Source organism: Dreissena polymorpha, chromosome 12, assembly GCF_020536995.1.
Source record: "Dreissena polymorpha isolate Duluth1 chromosome 12, UMN_Dpol_1.0, whole genome shotgun sequence".
Classification (NCBI taxonomy): Eukaryota; Metazoa; Mollusca; class Bivalvia; order Myida; family Dreissenidae; genus Dreissena; species Dreissena polymorpha.
In genome coordinates, this window is record NC_068366.1 from 64,299,692 (window position 1) to 64,316,681 (window position 16,990).

At 35.5% G+C, this 16,990-nt stretch overlaps 1 protein-coding gene across 2 annotated transcripts; it reads right to left on the reverse strand.

Moving 5' to 3' along the window:
* Positions 1 to 4,492: 4,492 nt before the first annotated feature.
* Positions 4,493 to 16,190, reverse strand: LOC127852948 (proteasome assembly chaperone 1-like). Of its 2 annotated transcripts, none has more exons than XM_052387031.1 (6): positions 16,024 to 16,190; positions 12,473 to 12,579; positions 11,760 to 11,971; positions 9,753 to 9,957; positions 8,916 to 9,052; positions 4,493 to 7,761 (listed from the first exon to the last, which is right to left on the reverse strand). In XM_052387031.1, the coding sequence occupies exons 1-6, from the start codon at positions 16,182 to 16,184 to the stop codon at positions 7,687 to 7,689; spliced, it is 897 nt and encodes a 298-aa protein (XP_052242991.1). In that variant the 5' UTR covers positions 16,185 to 16,190; the 3' UTR covers positions 4,493 to 7,686. The 2 variants fall into 2 exon arrangements, with proteins under 2 accessions (XP_052242991.1, XP_052242992.1); XM_052387032.1 differs by lacking the exon at positions 16,024 to 16,190 and adding an exon at positions 15,742 to 15,990.
* Positions 16,191 to 16,990: the final 800 nt, after the last annotated feature.

Genomic DNA, 16,990 nt, shown 5'->3' on the forward strand with positions numbered 1-16,990 from the left:
GTGTATAGGATGAGTAACTTCTACTTTTAAATAAAAATATATAGGTACATGTACAGGTGCTAAATAATGACCCTTGCAACATCTAAGCCTCTTTTTTCTTCTAAGTGAAGTAAACATAACACGAGCCAACGTGCTTTTTGAATGTAGAATGTACTGAAAAAGCAAACGTTTAGTCTCCATTTTTGCGTCCAATCCACGAATCTTTAATCATAAACGGCTTTTAAAACGTGTTTTCATTAAACTTGACAAATATCTTAATGTCCTTACGACGATGTGAAGATGTTATGTGTCTGTTTCGTCGGCTCAAGGGCAAGATCAATCTTGGAGGTTAATTGTCTACGGATCCAGTTTGGTGTCAGCTGTTAATGACCTAAACCTTTAAAATGATTTACTCAAAATTAAGATAATGTGTTGAGGAATTTAAAATGAGATGTGTAGAAAACGTGAGTCATACACTATTTTTTTGCAAAGTCGATAAGTATTTAAAGGTCAAAACTCTGTGCCTCCTGCTTTGTATTTCTTGTCATTCACCTTTTTAAAGTCGATAAGTATTTAAAGGTAAAAGCTATGTGCCTCTCGCTATATAATTCTAGTTGTCTATGCCTTTTGAAGCAATGACAATAATTCTTGGCTAAAATGTTTAAACATTGCAATGGCATGTCGACGCCATGGGATGTTCTCGCCAGCCAAAGGTGGAGGTCACCCTTACAAATATTATTTACGGGCCTCAATTTTCATGTTGATTTCATTGATTCTTACTTGCAGTCAATGGTCAAGGTGGTCATTCCAATGTGAAAAGAATACTGTTAAAGAGTTTATAGCAGTTGTTCTGTCTTGATTTTTGAATGTATATTCAGGTAACAGTACTCTATGAATGGTTGTTGAACAAAGTGGACAAGCGACAATACAAAACAGCTTCGACCGCATTTATGAATAGCAGTTCTCTATTGAGTTGTGTTGTGCAGTGTTCCTCCAATACGTCTAATTAGATCTAGCAAGTTTCAGGGGTGTCAATTGGCCCAAATTTGAAATCCGGAAAATTAAGCCGTGGGATAAAGGGAAGAGAGGGCCCTACCCCCCGAGCCCTAGGTTATTGTTCTTTTTTTATAGTCTTTCTACAGTACAGCCAAAGCGGAACAAACATATTTCGCGATCCGCGGCGGCAAGGTGAATCGAGTCGATGCTGCGTCAGTCGTTGAACCCGCGTCAGTAAGTCGCATTTCGCCGCGAAACTTCGCATCTGTCCGCCGAGGCATGCCGCGATCCGCGACATGATGCCGAGTCGATGCGCATCATGAAATAAAACATCTTTTAAAAAATATTAGTTACATGTAGTTAACAAATTTTGAAAGAACAATTATAATAATAATTAAAATCATAATAAATTTATTGTGCGCGGATTGTATTAGCATTTACATGTAAGCATAGTTAATGTGTCTGGCCAATTAAGTTTGTTTCCCGCCCATAGTGTATGTATTTCACACATAAACAAGGTCGCGTAAATATGTTTTCGCACATACAAGTGGCCAAGGCTCCAGCATATGATGGATTTATAAATTAATTGCATGTTGATTTTGCTATTATATTTAAGCTGAGAAAATTAGCAGTTTGAAGCCACATCGATAATCAAGACGGTGACGACGTATTTGTTGTTTTGTTAATTATCAGCTTATTATAACTATTGTTTGAATGTGCGTATATAAACAAGTTCTATTTTGATCATATTATACAGTTAATATCGCTACTAATTAACCGATAATCTCGTATATTCCAATTTTGAAGCAAATGCTGGTAAATATTTACGATACACAAACATTCTCGATATTTCCTTTAGTATCAAATACATTTTGGCATTTGTTACTATTTATAGAGATGATGAAATAAAGTCTAATCGGGGCGTTTTTCCACTGAACACGCAATTTACGCCTGACCTGATGTTCATGTATTTATACAACATAAAATACACCCAAACTTTCCAAACGACGTTCTACATGTCTGCATAATTATCGCGCGCTTTTTATGAAACAAAGGATATTTTAGCACTGTTTATTTGACACTAGAATTTGCCAAAGGTCGCGTTAGCATTAAAATTCGGAAGTGTGTTTCGGATTACAAATTTAATAATGATAAGCGAACGAAACATTAACAGTTGCGCGTAATTAATTCTACGCTTCACATACATGTATGTACATGTTGGTGGATATCTTTTCACTCGATCCGCCGCGTACGTATGCGGCGGATTTACTCCGCGAAAGTACGCGAGGTAAATACAGACTCAGCGTCGATGCGCTGATCGATGCCGAGTGCCACGGCGATACGCCGCGTCAACACACGATTCGGCCGCCGCGTACTAATAATCTGGCCGTGGTGTAGCCGTAGATTTTGTTTGTGCCGCTTTTGCTGTACTGTAGGTGCAATTTCTGGTGAGTACAATGCGAAATATTATAAACCAAACCATCCATAACACCGCAGGTGTATTTGTCATTCTAAACAAATGATATTAAGAACTTCGAAATGTAATTAACAAACCAGCGTATCCGAAAACGACTGTCCGAAAACATGTCGCGATACATCATTTGCAAATGTAATTAAATATGCATATCGTTTGACTGCAGAAAATGAAAACCAGTAACCAGTAACCTAGCAAATACGCAGTCAATATATAATTTGATTAACATATTGTTTTAAAATATGATATTGCAGTGCTTTACTTTGCCAGTGCCTGCTCATGTCAGTGCCAGCCGCTTACCAATCAGAAATCAATAAATAAAATCGGTACCAAGCGCAAATGTCCGGAATGCCGACGATGCTATAACAATATTCGTTCTGAAATGATCCCGCACTAAAAGAATTTTGTCCCTACCCCCACCCGCCTTAAACAAACTCATCGGATTTACATTCACCTCAAAATCAGCCCTGGACGGCTCAAATCCGGATTTCCGGAATAATCCGGAAAATTGACACCCCTGAAGTTTGGTTGTAGGTGTTGGTAAAATAAGTTGGTCATAATGTCGGGTTTCCTTACAATAACAATGTGAAGTTTTGTTTTATTTTAAGAAACACTGACCTGACCTTTGGTGAGTAAAATGTGTCGTACGTTTTTCTCACAGTGACTTTGCTAAGTATACAATTTTCATCAAAGTATCTTTAGAATTTGAGAAATCACAGGATCCACTTTTGAACAAACGAACAGATAGACAAATAGACGAGGGTCAGACATGACAGACTGCATGAAATCTTAGAAAATGTAAGCGCATTTCCACCATCCAAACACAAATAATGTATCCAAAGTTTCATCAAAATTGGCCGATGCAACCTATTTCTTAACCGCAACCACCTGATTGCCCTTTCTCTCATTTAAGAAACAGTGGCAATCGATCGGTCATTGTATGGAACTACTTTAGTATGACTTTCGATAATATAGAGGCCATTTTACAGAATTATTATTTGAACAAATGAGTCGATAACAACCAATTTAGCGTTAGTATTCCTGGGTACGTTTAAGTAATTTTCTGTACCTGGAGTACATTGTAGTATACTTAAGAGTACCCAGGGGTTCTTTTAAGTAGTACCCGAGCCGACAATGGCCAATAGAGCAACAGTGGCCTTACCTTGGCCCTTTATACAATACTGAGCTAGGTTGACATATTAGCTACATACATAGATACAACATTAATCAAAACCGATTGAGATTATATAGAGGAAACCATTCATTAATTTTTTATTAACTATGATCTTGGTTCGACTGACCCCAAATCAAACACCAAGCTATTACGCCATGCCAATCTGCTTTTACCATAGTTCAATCAAGATTGATCCATGCAACCAAAACTTATTGACCACAGACCACGTGTGCTGCCCGACCGCCATACTACAATCTATTAACAAAGGTTTCAACAAAGAATTTTCAACTTCTTCGAGGCTTAAACAAGCTCATTAACGATTGGCTGATTTAAAATTTCACAAATACTTAGTTTGAAACAATTTTCACAAGTTGCTTAACAGATAGTATTTTATTAATCAAATTGCTTTCAAAAACGTTTTATGACTTTTCTAGTACATGTCTAGTATATGTCATTCCATTCAAATGTGTAAGAACTTCACTCTGGGAAAACGGGGCTTAATGCATGTGAGTAAAGTGTTGCTAATCTGGGACGACACTTTACGCACATGCATTAAACCCCTTTTTCCCATTGACATATACTGAGGCATAGGGTTACTAGCCCTTGAGTCGGATGTGTTAGCAGTACAATGCTATAATAACAAGCACTTCAACCAATGCAGGGACTCAGATGATGTAGGCCTTTAGTATCGTATTTTATGAATCTTTTTTCATATAATTGTTTGGTACCCAGCTAACATTCCTTCAAAAAAGTTACTTTTCAGTACCCACTGAATTTGCCCATGAGTCGAACACATTCGCCCTTAACACTTAACTGATTATGTTTTCCATTCCCTAGATGTATAATATAGTCACAGTTACAGTCCCATGTTGAATTGATAAGTTTATTTAATTGTTAACATGTTGAAAAAAATACATTTTTAAAACGAATACATAAAGTTTGGTTAATGCTAGTGTCTATTCAAACTTTACAACAATGGCACCATTTTCAGAATTGGGGGCGACACACTTTAGTACAAATATACAAAGATAAAGCATTATGAGAATATATTGGTTTGTGAGCTAAGGATTCTTTACACATTAAGTCCTGTGCATGGGAATGAAAATGTGGTTTTATTTTCATCCACATGTCTCTTCCAGTCTGGAAACTCGTGTTCGCCATAATGGCTAATTGAGTTGTAATTCATATTTTACTGTGAAATCTATAAAATAGAACGAACCACTCAATATATCCTTATACTATTTCAGAATAAGGAAGTACCATTCTGAATTCAGCGTGACCAGAAGTTATTAACACTATTAAATATTGAATATCATCTTTAGAAAATATTTGATATTATTTTATTGAAAAATTGAATTACATTCCATTATCAAGGTTGAGTTTTTTTTGTTACAAAGTATCCCATAATGTCAAACTAAGCTTATATTTACACACTTCAAAAATGAAAATGTCCCGACTTGAAGGCAAAAATTGGCCAGTAACCCTACGCTGTTACTGGACAAAGAATTGTCTGGTAAAAACATGCTCCTTAACAGATTCTTAATATTAAATTATAATTACAGGATATTTACAATTTGATAAATTTCTATGTTTAAATAACATGATTGGTTTCAATGTATAGTAAATGTTTTACAAAAAAATATTTTAAATCAATTTTATAACAAAACAAATACATTTGTATTATTAAATATACATGGTAATCATTTTAGCCATACATGTAAATCATTATAAAAGAACAGTGATTGTTGCACGCATTAGGGCAACACAGAGGCATTTTTATCCATACTCTGAAATAATTGTGTATCTCTTATGTAAATACTAATATGATGTGAGAAACAAATGTCCCCACACATAAAAAGGAAAACACTGTCAGAACAAAAATCATAAGTTGACTTACAAGAATAAATTTTATGCACTATTCCACTTTAACCCCATTGATTTCTTTTAAATACATAAATTTATTGTTCCATTACTGGAAAATAATTACATGTGATTTGACAAGCTTCTTCAGCAAATTAAAAGAATTTAATGACTTTTCTAAAGTTTACACTGTTTTGTCCATAATACAAATGTTGTAAAGCCCTGCGCTAACAAAACAATGCAAAATCAGCCTTAAATATAACAGAGTTCAAAACTGTAACTTCTTGAGAACAAGAGGGCCTGAAAGACCCGAGGTCACTCACCTGAGATAACAAGATATTATTGGGACAAATCTTCTGACCAAGTTTCATGAAGGCCGCGCCTTGGAAGCCATGTTTTTCAAGCAAACATAATTATTTTCTAACACATCCAAGATATCACTGAGACCAATCTTCTGACCAAATTTCATAAACATTGGACAATAAATGTGGACTCTAGAGTGTTAACACGGTTTTACTAAAGCCATATAAGGAAAAATGCCCCGCCCCCTGGTGGCCATGTTTTTCAACCAAAAGGCATCATTTTTTAACTCTTGTAAGATATTATTGAGATGAATCTTCTGACCAAGTTTCATGAAGATTGGACAATAAATGTGGCCTCTAGAGTGTTAAAAAGATTTTACAATAGCCATATATAGCCATATAAGGAAAAATGCCCCACCCCTTGACAGCCATGTTTTTCAAGCAAAGGTTACCATTTTCAAACTCATCCAAGATGAAGATCCGAAAATAAATGTGGCCTCTAGAGTGTTAACAAGGTTTTACTATATCCATATAAGGAAAAATGCCCCGCCCCTGGTGGCCATGTTTTTCAACCAAACGGCATCATTTTCGAACTCTTCCAAGATATTATTTGGATGAATGTACTGACCAAGTTTCATGAAGATTGGACAATAAATGTGGCCTCTAGAGTGATAACAAGATTTTACAATAGCCATATATAGCCATATAAGGAAAAATGCCCCGCCCCTTGGCAACCATGTTTTTTAAGCAAAGGTTACCATTTTTTAACTCATTCAAGATATCATTGGAAAAAATCTTCTGAGCAAGTTTCATGAAGATCAGAAAATAAATGTGGACTCTTGAGTGTTAACAAGGTTTTACTAGTAATATAGCCGTATAAGGAAAAATGCCCCGCCCCCTGACAGCCATGTTTTTCAACCAACCGGAATCATTTTCAAACTCGTTCAAGATATTATTGGAATGAATCTTCTGACTAAGTTTCATGAAGATCAGACAATAAATGTGGCCTCTAGAGTGTTAACAAGATTTTACTACAGCCATATATAACCATTTAAGGAAAAATGCCCGCCCCTTGGCAGCCATGTTTTTCAAGCAAACGTAACCATTTTCGAACTCAACCGTCATATCAAGAAAACACATGTTCTGACCAAATTTCATGATTGGACCAAAAATGTGACTTCTAGAGTGTTCACATGTTTTCACTATATACATATAGAGAAAACTGCCCCGCCCCCCTGGCGGCCATGTTTTTTCACCGATCTGGACCATTTTCAAACTCGTTTGAGATATCAATGAAACCAATGTTTCCACTAAGTTTCATGATGATTGGAATTTTTTTTTGACTTCTAGAGTGTTCACAAGGTTTCTCTATAGCAATATAAGAAATACTGCCCCACCCCCTGGCGGCCATGTTTTTCAATGGACCGGAACCATTTTTAAACTCAACCAACATATCATTAAGACAAACATTTCCACAAAGTTACATGAAGATTTGGCATCAAATGTGACTTCTACAGTGTTCACAAGGTTTTTCTTTTTATGACCTAGTGACCTAGTTTTTGACCCAGTTTTGAACTCAGTCAAGGTATCAATGGGACAAATGTTCTGACCAAGTTTCATGAAGATCGGACAATAAATGTGGCCTCTAGAGTGTTCACAAGGCAAAATGTTGACGACGGACGATGCACGACGGACAATGGACAAAAGGCAATTACACAAGCTCACCATGAGCATGTTGTGCTCAGGTGAGCTAAAAAGCACACATTTACACACACGCAATAATCAATGTCCTCCCAAGACCAGACTGTTGATGCCAGATCACCAAATCCTGAATGAACACAGTACCCTGGGTGCCATGAAGCAGCTGGAGTTCAACATGTACACATACACATTCCTGTCGGCTAAAGGTATAAGGAATTTTTTAAGGAATATATGTCCACAATGTGCTTCATAACTTCTCCAGCCTTTTTATTTTCCTGGAAAAAAAGAGAAAATATTCAGCTTAAAGACCTCTGTATAAATGAGACACTTGGAATTGATGACACTCCAACCTACATGTATGGAGAGTTTATTTCCATTGATTTACAATGCCATTTAGACCTGAAACATAACTTATAACATTGTTTACTGATCATGAAATCTGAACATATAAATGAGCCGCGCTCTGAGAAAAGGGGGTTAAAGTGTTGTCCCAGATTAGCATGTGCAGTCCACACAGGCTAATCAGGGAAGACACTTTCCGATTTTTGCTAAGAAGAGAATTTCTTTAAACAAAAAATATCAAAAAAGCAAAAAGTGTCGTCCCTGATTAGCCTGTGCGTACTGCACAGGTTAATCTGGGATGAGACTTTAGGCACATGCATTAAACCCCCTTTTCTCAGAACGAGGCTAAAATTAATATGAATACTGAGCAAGTGTAAGACATGAGGACATATAACACATAAACTTCTTCTCTACATAAGGTTACCTTAATTCTTGCTAATGCTGCTTTAATGCTTATTATCACAAAGTGCTCTGCTCAAAGTGCATGTGCACACAGTAATTATAAATCAAATATATATATATATATATATATATACTTGCTAAGAATGCCATGTTAACAAATCACATTTATAAGGCATACTGAATATTGGAAAAGCTATAAAAAAAGCATTGAAAAACTAGCAATATAAAGGTTATTATATCATCAAAGGCACTTATAAAATAGCATTGACCTAGAGCTTGTCACAGTAAAGAACCCTCACACTGCAGATTCTTATATGTAGTTAGTTATGATAATTAAAATGTTGACCCTGTGGCATGGCCAGTGTTTACCTTAAGAGTGTGTTTTGAACAAAATTCTTAGAAGAGCAAAAAACATTGTACATACCAAATATTAAACCTTTTAAGCATTATGGTTTTAGAGGAAAATATTTTTTAAATTAGTATTGACATTTAAGTAAAAGCTGTTCAAATATCATTGAAAACCCTGATTATTAGCAATAAAAACTACAAAAACAGCATTAAACAAGATAAAACAAAAGTCATTTACAAAGTTTAGGCGAAAAAATTGAACAAGCTGCAAAAAATGACATTGTATTAACTTAGGAAATAGCATTTCAAAGGTATTTTCTGGACCTACCAGCATTACCTGAAAAACGTCCTTGATGGGCGTGGATTGCACTAGCGGTTTAAAGACCTCCATAGTGAATGTGTCCAGATAAAGGGTATCTGTGTAGCAGACGTATAGCACTGCCTTGACATCCTTCATCTGACAGTAGGTCAACACTGGAGGGAAACAAAATAGGTCAACACCGAACAAAATAGGTCAGCACTGGGGTGAAAACAAAATAGGTGAACACTGTTGGAAAACAAAATAGGTCCACACTGGAGGGAAAACAAAATAGGTGAACACTGTGTGAAAACAAAATACGTCAACACTGGATGGAAAACAAAATAGGTGAACACTGTGTGAAAACAAAATACGTCAACACTTGATGGAAAACAAAATAGGTGAACACTGTGTGAAAACAAAATACGTCAACACTGGAGGGAAAGTAAATGAGCTGCTCTTTGGGAAAATATGGCTTATGGTATGAAATGTTGTTGCAGATTAGCCTGTTTAAACTGCACAGGCTGATTAGAGACCGCACTTTCTGCCTTGACGGGATATTCGTTTGTAAGAACACTTCCTCCAAACAAAAAAACACACTTAAAAACGGCAAGTGTTGTACCAGATAAAAAATTTCAGACTGCACAGGCTAATCTTGAATGAAACTTGAAGCACTGACATTAAGCCCAGTTTTCGCAGAATGAGGCTCATATACTAGTAATCTGTCCACTCTAATACCACATCTGTGATAGCAATAATTTCATACATTAGATAATTATTTCAGTCACAATCAGCATAAATAACCTAATAACAACATATTACTTGCACTAAGACAGAATATAATTTTCCAGGAAAAATAAAACAAACAGTTCTTACACTGAGCAGGAAGGCCGGAGACCAGGTTGGGTTGTTCCAGGTATGGACAGAGGGGCGTGCCCGCAAACCGGGGCGTCTTCAGTGCCCGCAGGAAGGGCGGGTTCATGTCAGAGACCGGGACCTCACTACGGTACTCGCTGGTCATGTACGAACAGAGGATGCTCATGTAGAAGTGAGGAGAGGCTGTACTGATGCAGGAAAACAACTGCAACAAAAGTGGACAGAAATAGGCGTCAGTTATCAAATATTATCTGTGTTCTGGGAAAATGGTGCTTAATGCATGTGTGTATAATGACATCCAGACTAGCCTGTGAAGTTCGCCTGTGCAGTTTGCACAAGCTATTCAGAGATGACACTTTCTGCTTTTATCCTTTAAAGGAAGGCTATTCTTTGCAAAAATCTAGTTTAGTCATAGAAGGTTGTCCCTGATAAGCCTGTGCAGACTGCACAAGCTAATATGGGACCAAGCCTTATGAAGGCTCATACATACACCCCTGTTAGTTGTCTAAAAACACAACTTCAACATGAAACAATACATGATTTAGACAAATGGAATTTAACCAATTGAACATAAATACTTTAAAGCAAAAAGTGCAATTTTGTAATCAAAACTAAAATTATTGCTGTTGATAATTTATCTTTACTCACTTTATAAAAGTATATTTATTTGTTATTTCATTATAACAAAACAAGCATTATTTAAGTTAACAGAAGGTAATTCTAATTTGTGCATATACTTTTTTTATCAAGGTTGTTGTTCACTTAAAAGTATTAATGCTTTTTTTGCATGTTTAAATATTATATGGAACACAATAGATGCAATAAAGCAACATATGCCACAAGTTCATCATTAGAGTTTCATTCAGTATTGCAATGTGAAGTTACAGTACAATCAACTATAAAATGATCACAAAAATGAGAAAAGAATAGAATTTATGAGCCTGGCTCTGTGAAAACTGGGCTAAATCAATGTGCATAAAGTGTTGTTCAAGATTAGCTTGTGCAGTTGGCACAGGCTAATGAGGCAAGACACTTTCCGCTTGTATGGTATTTATCATTCAAAGGAAGTCCCTTCTTAGCAAAAATCCAGTTTAAGCAGAAAGTGTCACTCCTGATTAGCCTGTGCAGACTGCACAGGCTAACCTGGGACGATACTTTACACAGATGCATTAAGCCCTGGTTTAGCAGAGTGAGGCTCTCATTCATAACATTAAGAAACTGGACTTCACTATGTACAATCAGGGCTTTTTTTGACTATTTGGGAATGTTGCCCTTTACCCTTATCTTGAGTATTTGTGTGATTTTTCCATGAGAATGAGAAATGTAAACTTAAGATTTGTTTGAAAGGACAAACTGCATCTTTTAAATGAGTTATTATTTGAGAAGAAATGCACTGTGTATTCTAGGCCAGAAACAGTTTAGACCATGTCCATACTCAGTGTTTTTGGTCAATTTTTGGGGCTGAAAATTGGCTTTATTCCAAAACTCAAAATGTATTTATGTACATGCGTATTTTTCAAAAATTGATATCCTAAATATTAATTGTAGTTAAAAACAAGAGCTGTGTTTGTGAAACACAATGCCCCCTACTGCGCTGCTTTGAAGCCATATATTTGATCTTTGACCTTAAAGGATGACCTTGACCTTTCACCACTCAAAATGTGCAGCTCCATGAGATACACATGCATGCCAAATATAAAGTTGCTATCTTCAATATTGCACAAGTTATCGCAAAACTTTAACCAAGGTTAAAGTTTTGGGACAGAATGACAGACAGGCCAAAAACAATATACCCCCGATCATTCGATCTGGTGGCATAAAAACATTTTAACATAAGGTTTATTTCTCTATCCACCTCTATAAGTTGAACCTTATTGAATATAGTATTGAAAACACTCTTTATAGCAAACACAAACAAACACCAATTTCCCAATTTTATTCTAAACACCCTGATTTTTCCCAATTCACAGGGCCCCCATTACAAAAACGGTAAAAAAACACTGATACTTGTTCTGTCCATGAGTAAGACTGTTCTGCTGAGACGTCTGTTTTGCACAGGCACATGAAGACATCTGGGATCTGACGAGACCTATAGATGTAGCAGTTCTTATCTGCTGGTGACATCTGATCAAACGTATTCACATCTGAGTCACTGAGCCCACTGAACAGGGCTCCTACCACTTGGAAGTCATCTGTCAGCAAGTGGGACTGCACAAACCCTGTAACATTTGTTTTAAATAAGATTAATATTTATTTTTGCTCAATTGCATGGAAAGCCAAAGGCCTATTGAAACACTCTCGAGTCTGTTTCCTGGGTAGAACCAGTACTGGGATGACTTTTGGAGAGATCAAAACAATGGTGACACTGTTGTGATAGAATTCATGACCTCCAAGTCGATAGGCGGACCCCATATTCATTACGCCAGGGCGCCCAAAATTTGTTTTGTTTTACAGTGGAATCATCGAAGGTGACAACTTATCTGATTTATAGTCACACTACCTAATTTGCAAGATTTCTTTATTAAGCAATTATTTATAATTCCAACTAAGTCAAGCGTTACACTTTGTACGTATCCATTCTTCTCAGCTTGTCTTTTATAAAAATTATAGCATAATCAATTCAACAAAAATTTGTATTTAAAGGCTGGCAGTTCAAAATAGTTGTGCTCCTAGGCTGATGTTATTCAAATAAATCATTAATTTTAACATATAACATGTACCTGATGCAGCAGGCCCTATGGCCACTATGAGTATCTGACATGGCAACTTTTTTTCTGGGATCTTCAGAAGCTCTGCCTTTACCATTGGAGACCAGCGCACACTTGTCCTAAAATAAAGATGATATCAAAATCATAATCATACATAATGTATTATTAGTTTAAATACATTGATTTTTTGTATAAGTACACGTTTATGGTATGCATACATTTTATAAAACATATGAACATTGATTGGAAGACAAGCATATAAGCTTATATTAATTGCTTTCCATACAAAAGGGGCTTGAAAGGCCCACAGTCGCTTACCTGAGATTCAAAGGAACTTGCCTGTTATGTGCAGCACAAGATATTCTGACCATGTTCATTAAAGACTGGTTTATTAATGTGACTTAAAGGTTGTTAACAAGGCTTCACTACAAGCCATTTTAGGAAAAATGCCCCTCCCCCCCCCACCCCCCCTGTGGCCATTTTTTTCCAGAACATTTGTTTAACTCGTCCAAGATATCATTAGAACAGATGAACATATGTTCTGACAAAGTTTCATGAAGATTTCTAGAGTGTTAACTAGGTTTTACTATAGCCATATAAGGAAAAATGCCTTGTAATGTTTTTTCAACCAACCAGAACCATTTTACAACTCATCCAAGATAAGATATCATTGAGACAACAATTCTGACCAAGTTTCATGAAGATCGGGCAATAAATGTGGCCTCTAGAGCGTTTACAAGGTTTTACTATTGCCAGATAAGGTTAAATGCCCTACCACCTGGTGGCTGTTTTTCAACCAACCCGTTACCTGAACCATTTTCGAATTTGTCCAAGATATCATTTGGACAAATCTTCTGAGCAAGTTTCATGGAGATTGGACAATAAATATGGCCTCTATATTGTTAATAAGGCAAATGTTGACGCCACACGACAGACGACGGACAAAAGGCGATCACAAAAGCTGAGCATGAGCACATTGACCTCAGTAGAGCTTAAAAAAGGACATTTACACAAAAAGACTTCTTAATGAAAGATTTCTTAAAAATTTGTTTCTCAAATCTGATTCCTGGATGAAGAACTAAAGAAGTAAAGATTGTGGTAAATAAATGGATAAACGTCTAAAGCGCAGCGTGTAAAATTATTATAATTTCTGAAGAAATATTTTTTCCCAATACAATTAATACCATAATCACACTTTATGTTGGGACACTTACAAGATTTTAGTAGAATAAAATATGTTGCAGTCTGATATTGTGTCGCAATAACATCATTCAAGTTTTTTTGCATTATAGGCAGCTTACTTTTATGTTTGTTATTGATAATGAAATATAATTGTAAACATGGCAAATTATCTATTATGTGCTAGAATGCATCATGTTAACTGTTTGACTATTGTGTACATAATTGCATGAACTCAACCAAAACTAAAAATTTAAAAACTTAATAAAATGCAAAACGATCAAAACGGATAAAATCATATATTGTGTCCATAATCATATGAGCTAAAACAAAACTAAACTCAATTCTCATTAGAATGCTTTATAACCATTATTAAAGGAAAAAATATCATGTATGTCCAGTGTTCTTTTCACCATTTTTGAAATGGTCCCTTTGACAGGGGACTAACTAGGCTCAAACTTTTGGGAGAAGTCACTTCTCCCTAAAGCCAAAATAGGGAGAATTGGTAATATCTTTGGGAGAAATGCTACATTTGCATCATAGATCTTAGTTTTATTAATATTATGCAGCAATTTCAAGGATAAGTGGTTTCTGTTCAGCGTTCAATCAACTCTTCACTTGTTTTATACAATAAGGCATGTTAAGTGTAAAACCTACATTTTTCTTATTTCTAATTGATTGTTGATAATGATGGTACTTTTAATTATTTTTTCCTGAACAGGTGTATCAAATAAACTTCAATTGTAACAAACCAGTTATGTTCAGAATATTTTTACTTCCTTGTTAATTTTAAGCAATTCAACATTAAATCAAATATATATTTTGTTACAAATAATTGTTTTAAATTAAAAATTCATTAAAATCTCATTTTACAAAAGAGATTCCTGTAAATTAGTTCTGGCTACCACTACTTTAAATGTCGCTTGTTATGATTTTTGACTGGCGCGACTTTATAGTTATGGACCAACCCCATAAGGAAAGTCAACCAGAAATTCCCGAAAGTTGACAGTTAACAAAGACCGGTCCAAAACAGCTTTTATATGCCGTTATTGGCCCAAATCAACCACTTGATCGGAAAGATTAACATTTTTCACATTTAACTGATATATTCTTTCACAAAATACTATCTTAAACATTTAAAATTTATCTATTCTGCTCTTACATATCGAGAAAAACAGCGATGTGACAGACTTTCTTGAAATGCAAATCTCCCGAGATTTCGCGGTCATATGACGTTATTTCTATTTTTAGTAACATACCATGTGCTCAAGTGTTTTCAAATTCAGAATGACATTTCCCGGTATTTTAGATTATTCTGGATTGTTTTGTAAACAAATTGTAGTGTTAATACAAACTCAAAGTAAATATTATTTAAAACTACCTGATTCACACTGAAATCAGTCTTATAATCCACCATACGTAAGTTGTTAATCACAAATAATAGATTTCAGAAAATGAAAGGAATGTTTACAATTTCAGCAAAAAACGTCAAGGTCGATCCGAAAGTATCCAAATGAAAACTCGTCACGTGACAAAGCGACAATGGCGTCAAAATTGTGAATTTTAGACTGATGAGAGTTATTTCATCTATTGTAAGATGCATTTGAAATATTTGAACCTTAAAATATTCCCAGATGCAGTAATTTATATTCATTCACTAATATATGTAGAAATGTATCCAAGAAAATGAGCTTTCTTTGATTTATAGCGTGACATAAATTTGTTACGACGCTGGTTGACTTTCGATACGGGGTTCGCTTCAGCGTACAGGTCTGTCAATACTATATAAACTGTACGCTGAAGTTTCTTTAGCTACCTGTAAATGAGCCCAACATTATTGCCAGTGCCAGGTTACCTCTTCCCATTTGATAATTCTTGAGAATAAATATCACATGGAGTTTGCATGCTTTCAAATTATGGAGTGATGATGGAATAACTATACTAAGGAAAACAGTACTGAAGACTGTCCCTGTAGTAAATATGAAATTGAAATGTCATCAATGTTAATCGCGAAAACACAATACAATTCTTGATACATTAAGAATAATTAGTCGGCACCTATAATTGAAAGAAAAATAAAAAAAACTTAGTTATGAACACACGTTGCTATTTCCTCTGTTTCGAAATCATCATCGTCATCATCAACAGCTCTCGACGATGACTGAAGAATTTCACCAAAGTAACTCGCCATAGCTGCTGGCCCGTTTTGACTTTGAGCCAATACACGTGCTAGTCGAGACGGTTACCGTTTTTTTTTACACCAGAAAAAGATTTAAGTGATACAAGCAATACTCATCTTTTACAAAAGAAACAATATAACTACCAATTCAACAAGCAACCGGATATTAAATGAATTTATATTTGTATGCCAACTTTTGCTTTACCTTTTCGTTGTAAACCACTTCGTCCTCAATAATGAACTGTCAAAGCGAATTAGCCAATGAAATACCGTGTTACATCTGACAAAAATGGAGCGAGTTTCGCAATCGTAATATTTGGTAAATACTCGAGTCAAATTAAAGATCGTATGTCCCATTGGTATCATTTATTAAGACATGCATTATGTATCAAGAACTAACATTTTGTGATGTTTTTTTTATTGTTCTTGTATATTTATATTTACGAGTTTATTAGACTACATCCAAAACAGTGGAAAGGCATATATTTTCGCGAATTAGTAAACCTTGTTTTCGTTTTCCAAAAGCAAGAACCACTGATTGTTCATCATTGCCTATTCTCAGCCTTTTCACAAAATATGAAGTTCAAGTTTTGGCCCCTTTGAATTGAAAATAAGCACACTTTTTTGTCCGAGGCCACATAGTGGAACTGCTTGGGCATCTTGCAGTTAAACTGTATGGATAAGTTAATGAGAGGAAGTCAAATTGTTATGCAAACCATTTGTCACTAACAGAGTTATGAACATATTTTACTTGAAAATGCCCTTTCAATGTAGATTGTTTCTGTTGAGAGTTGTATCTGAATTCTGAAATAAAAACATATGATCCACAGCCATGAAAGTTACCACAATTGTCAATCATCTGGGGCTGAGTCACGTGCAAGATCCATAGTTGCAATAATCCAACTCTCAGTTATTGACCCTCCGGGTTGCTGGGAGTTGCAACTGATTACACATTTATCCATGTGAAGATGCCACCTAGAATCCGGGCGGCACTTTAATCAGAAATATCAGCCAAGAAACTATTTTCTGGCATAAATAATCACACATAGAGCGTAAATATATCCAGAATGCGCAAATTAAAACAACTTACATGATATGGTATGCTTATATAATATTGATATTAATCCAAAGTTTCAAACATGTCAACTGTTCATTTAAATGTGTATGTTTTT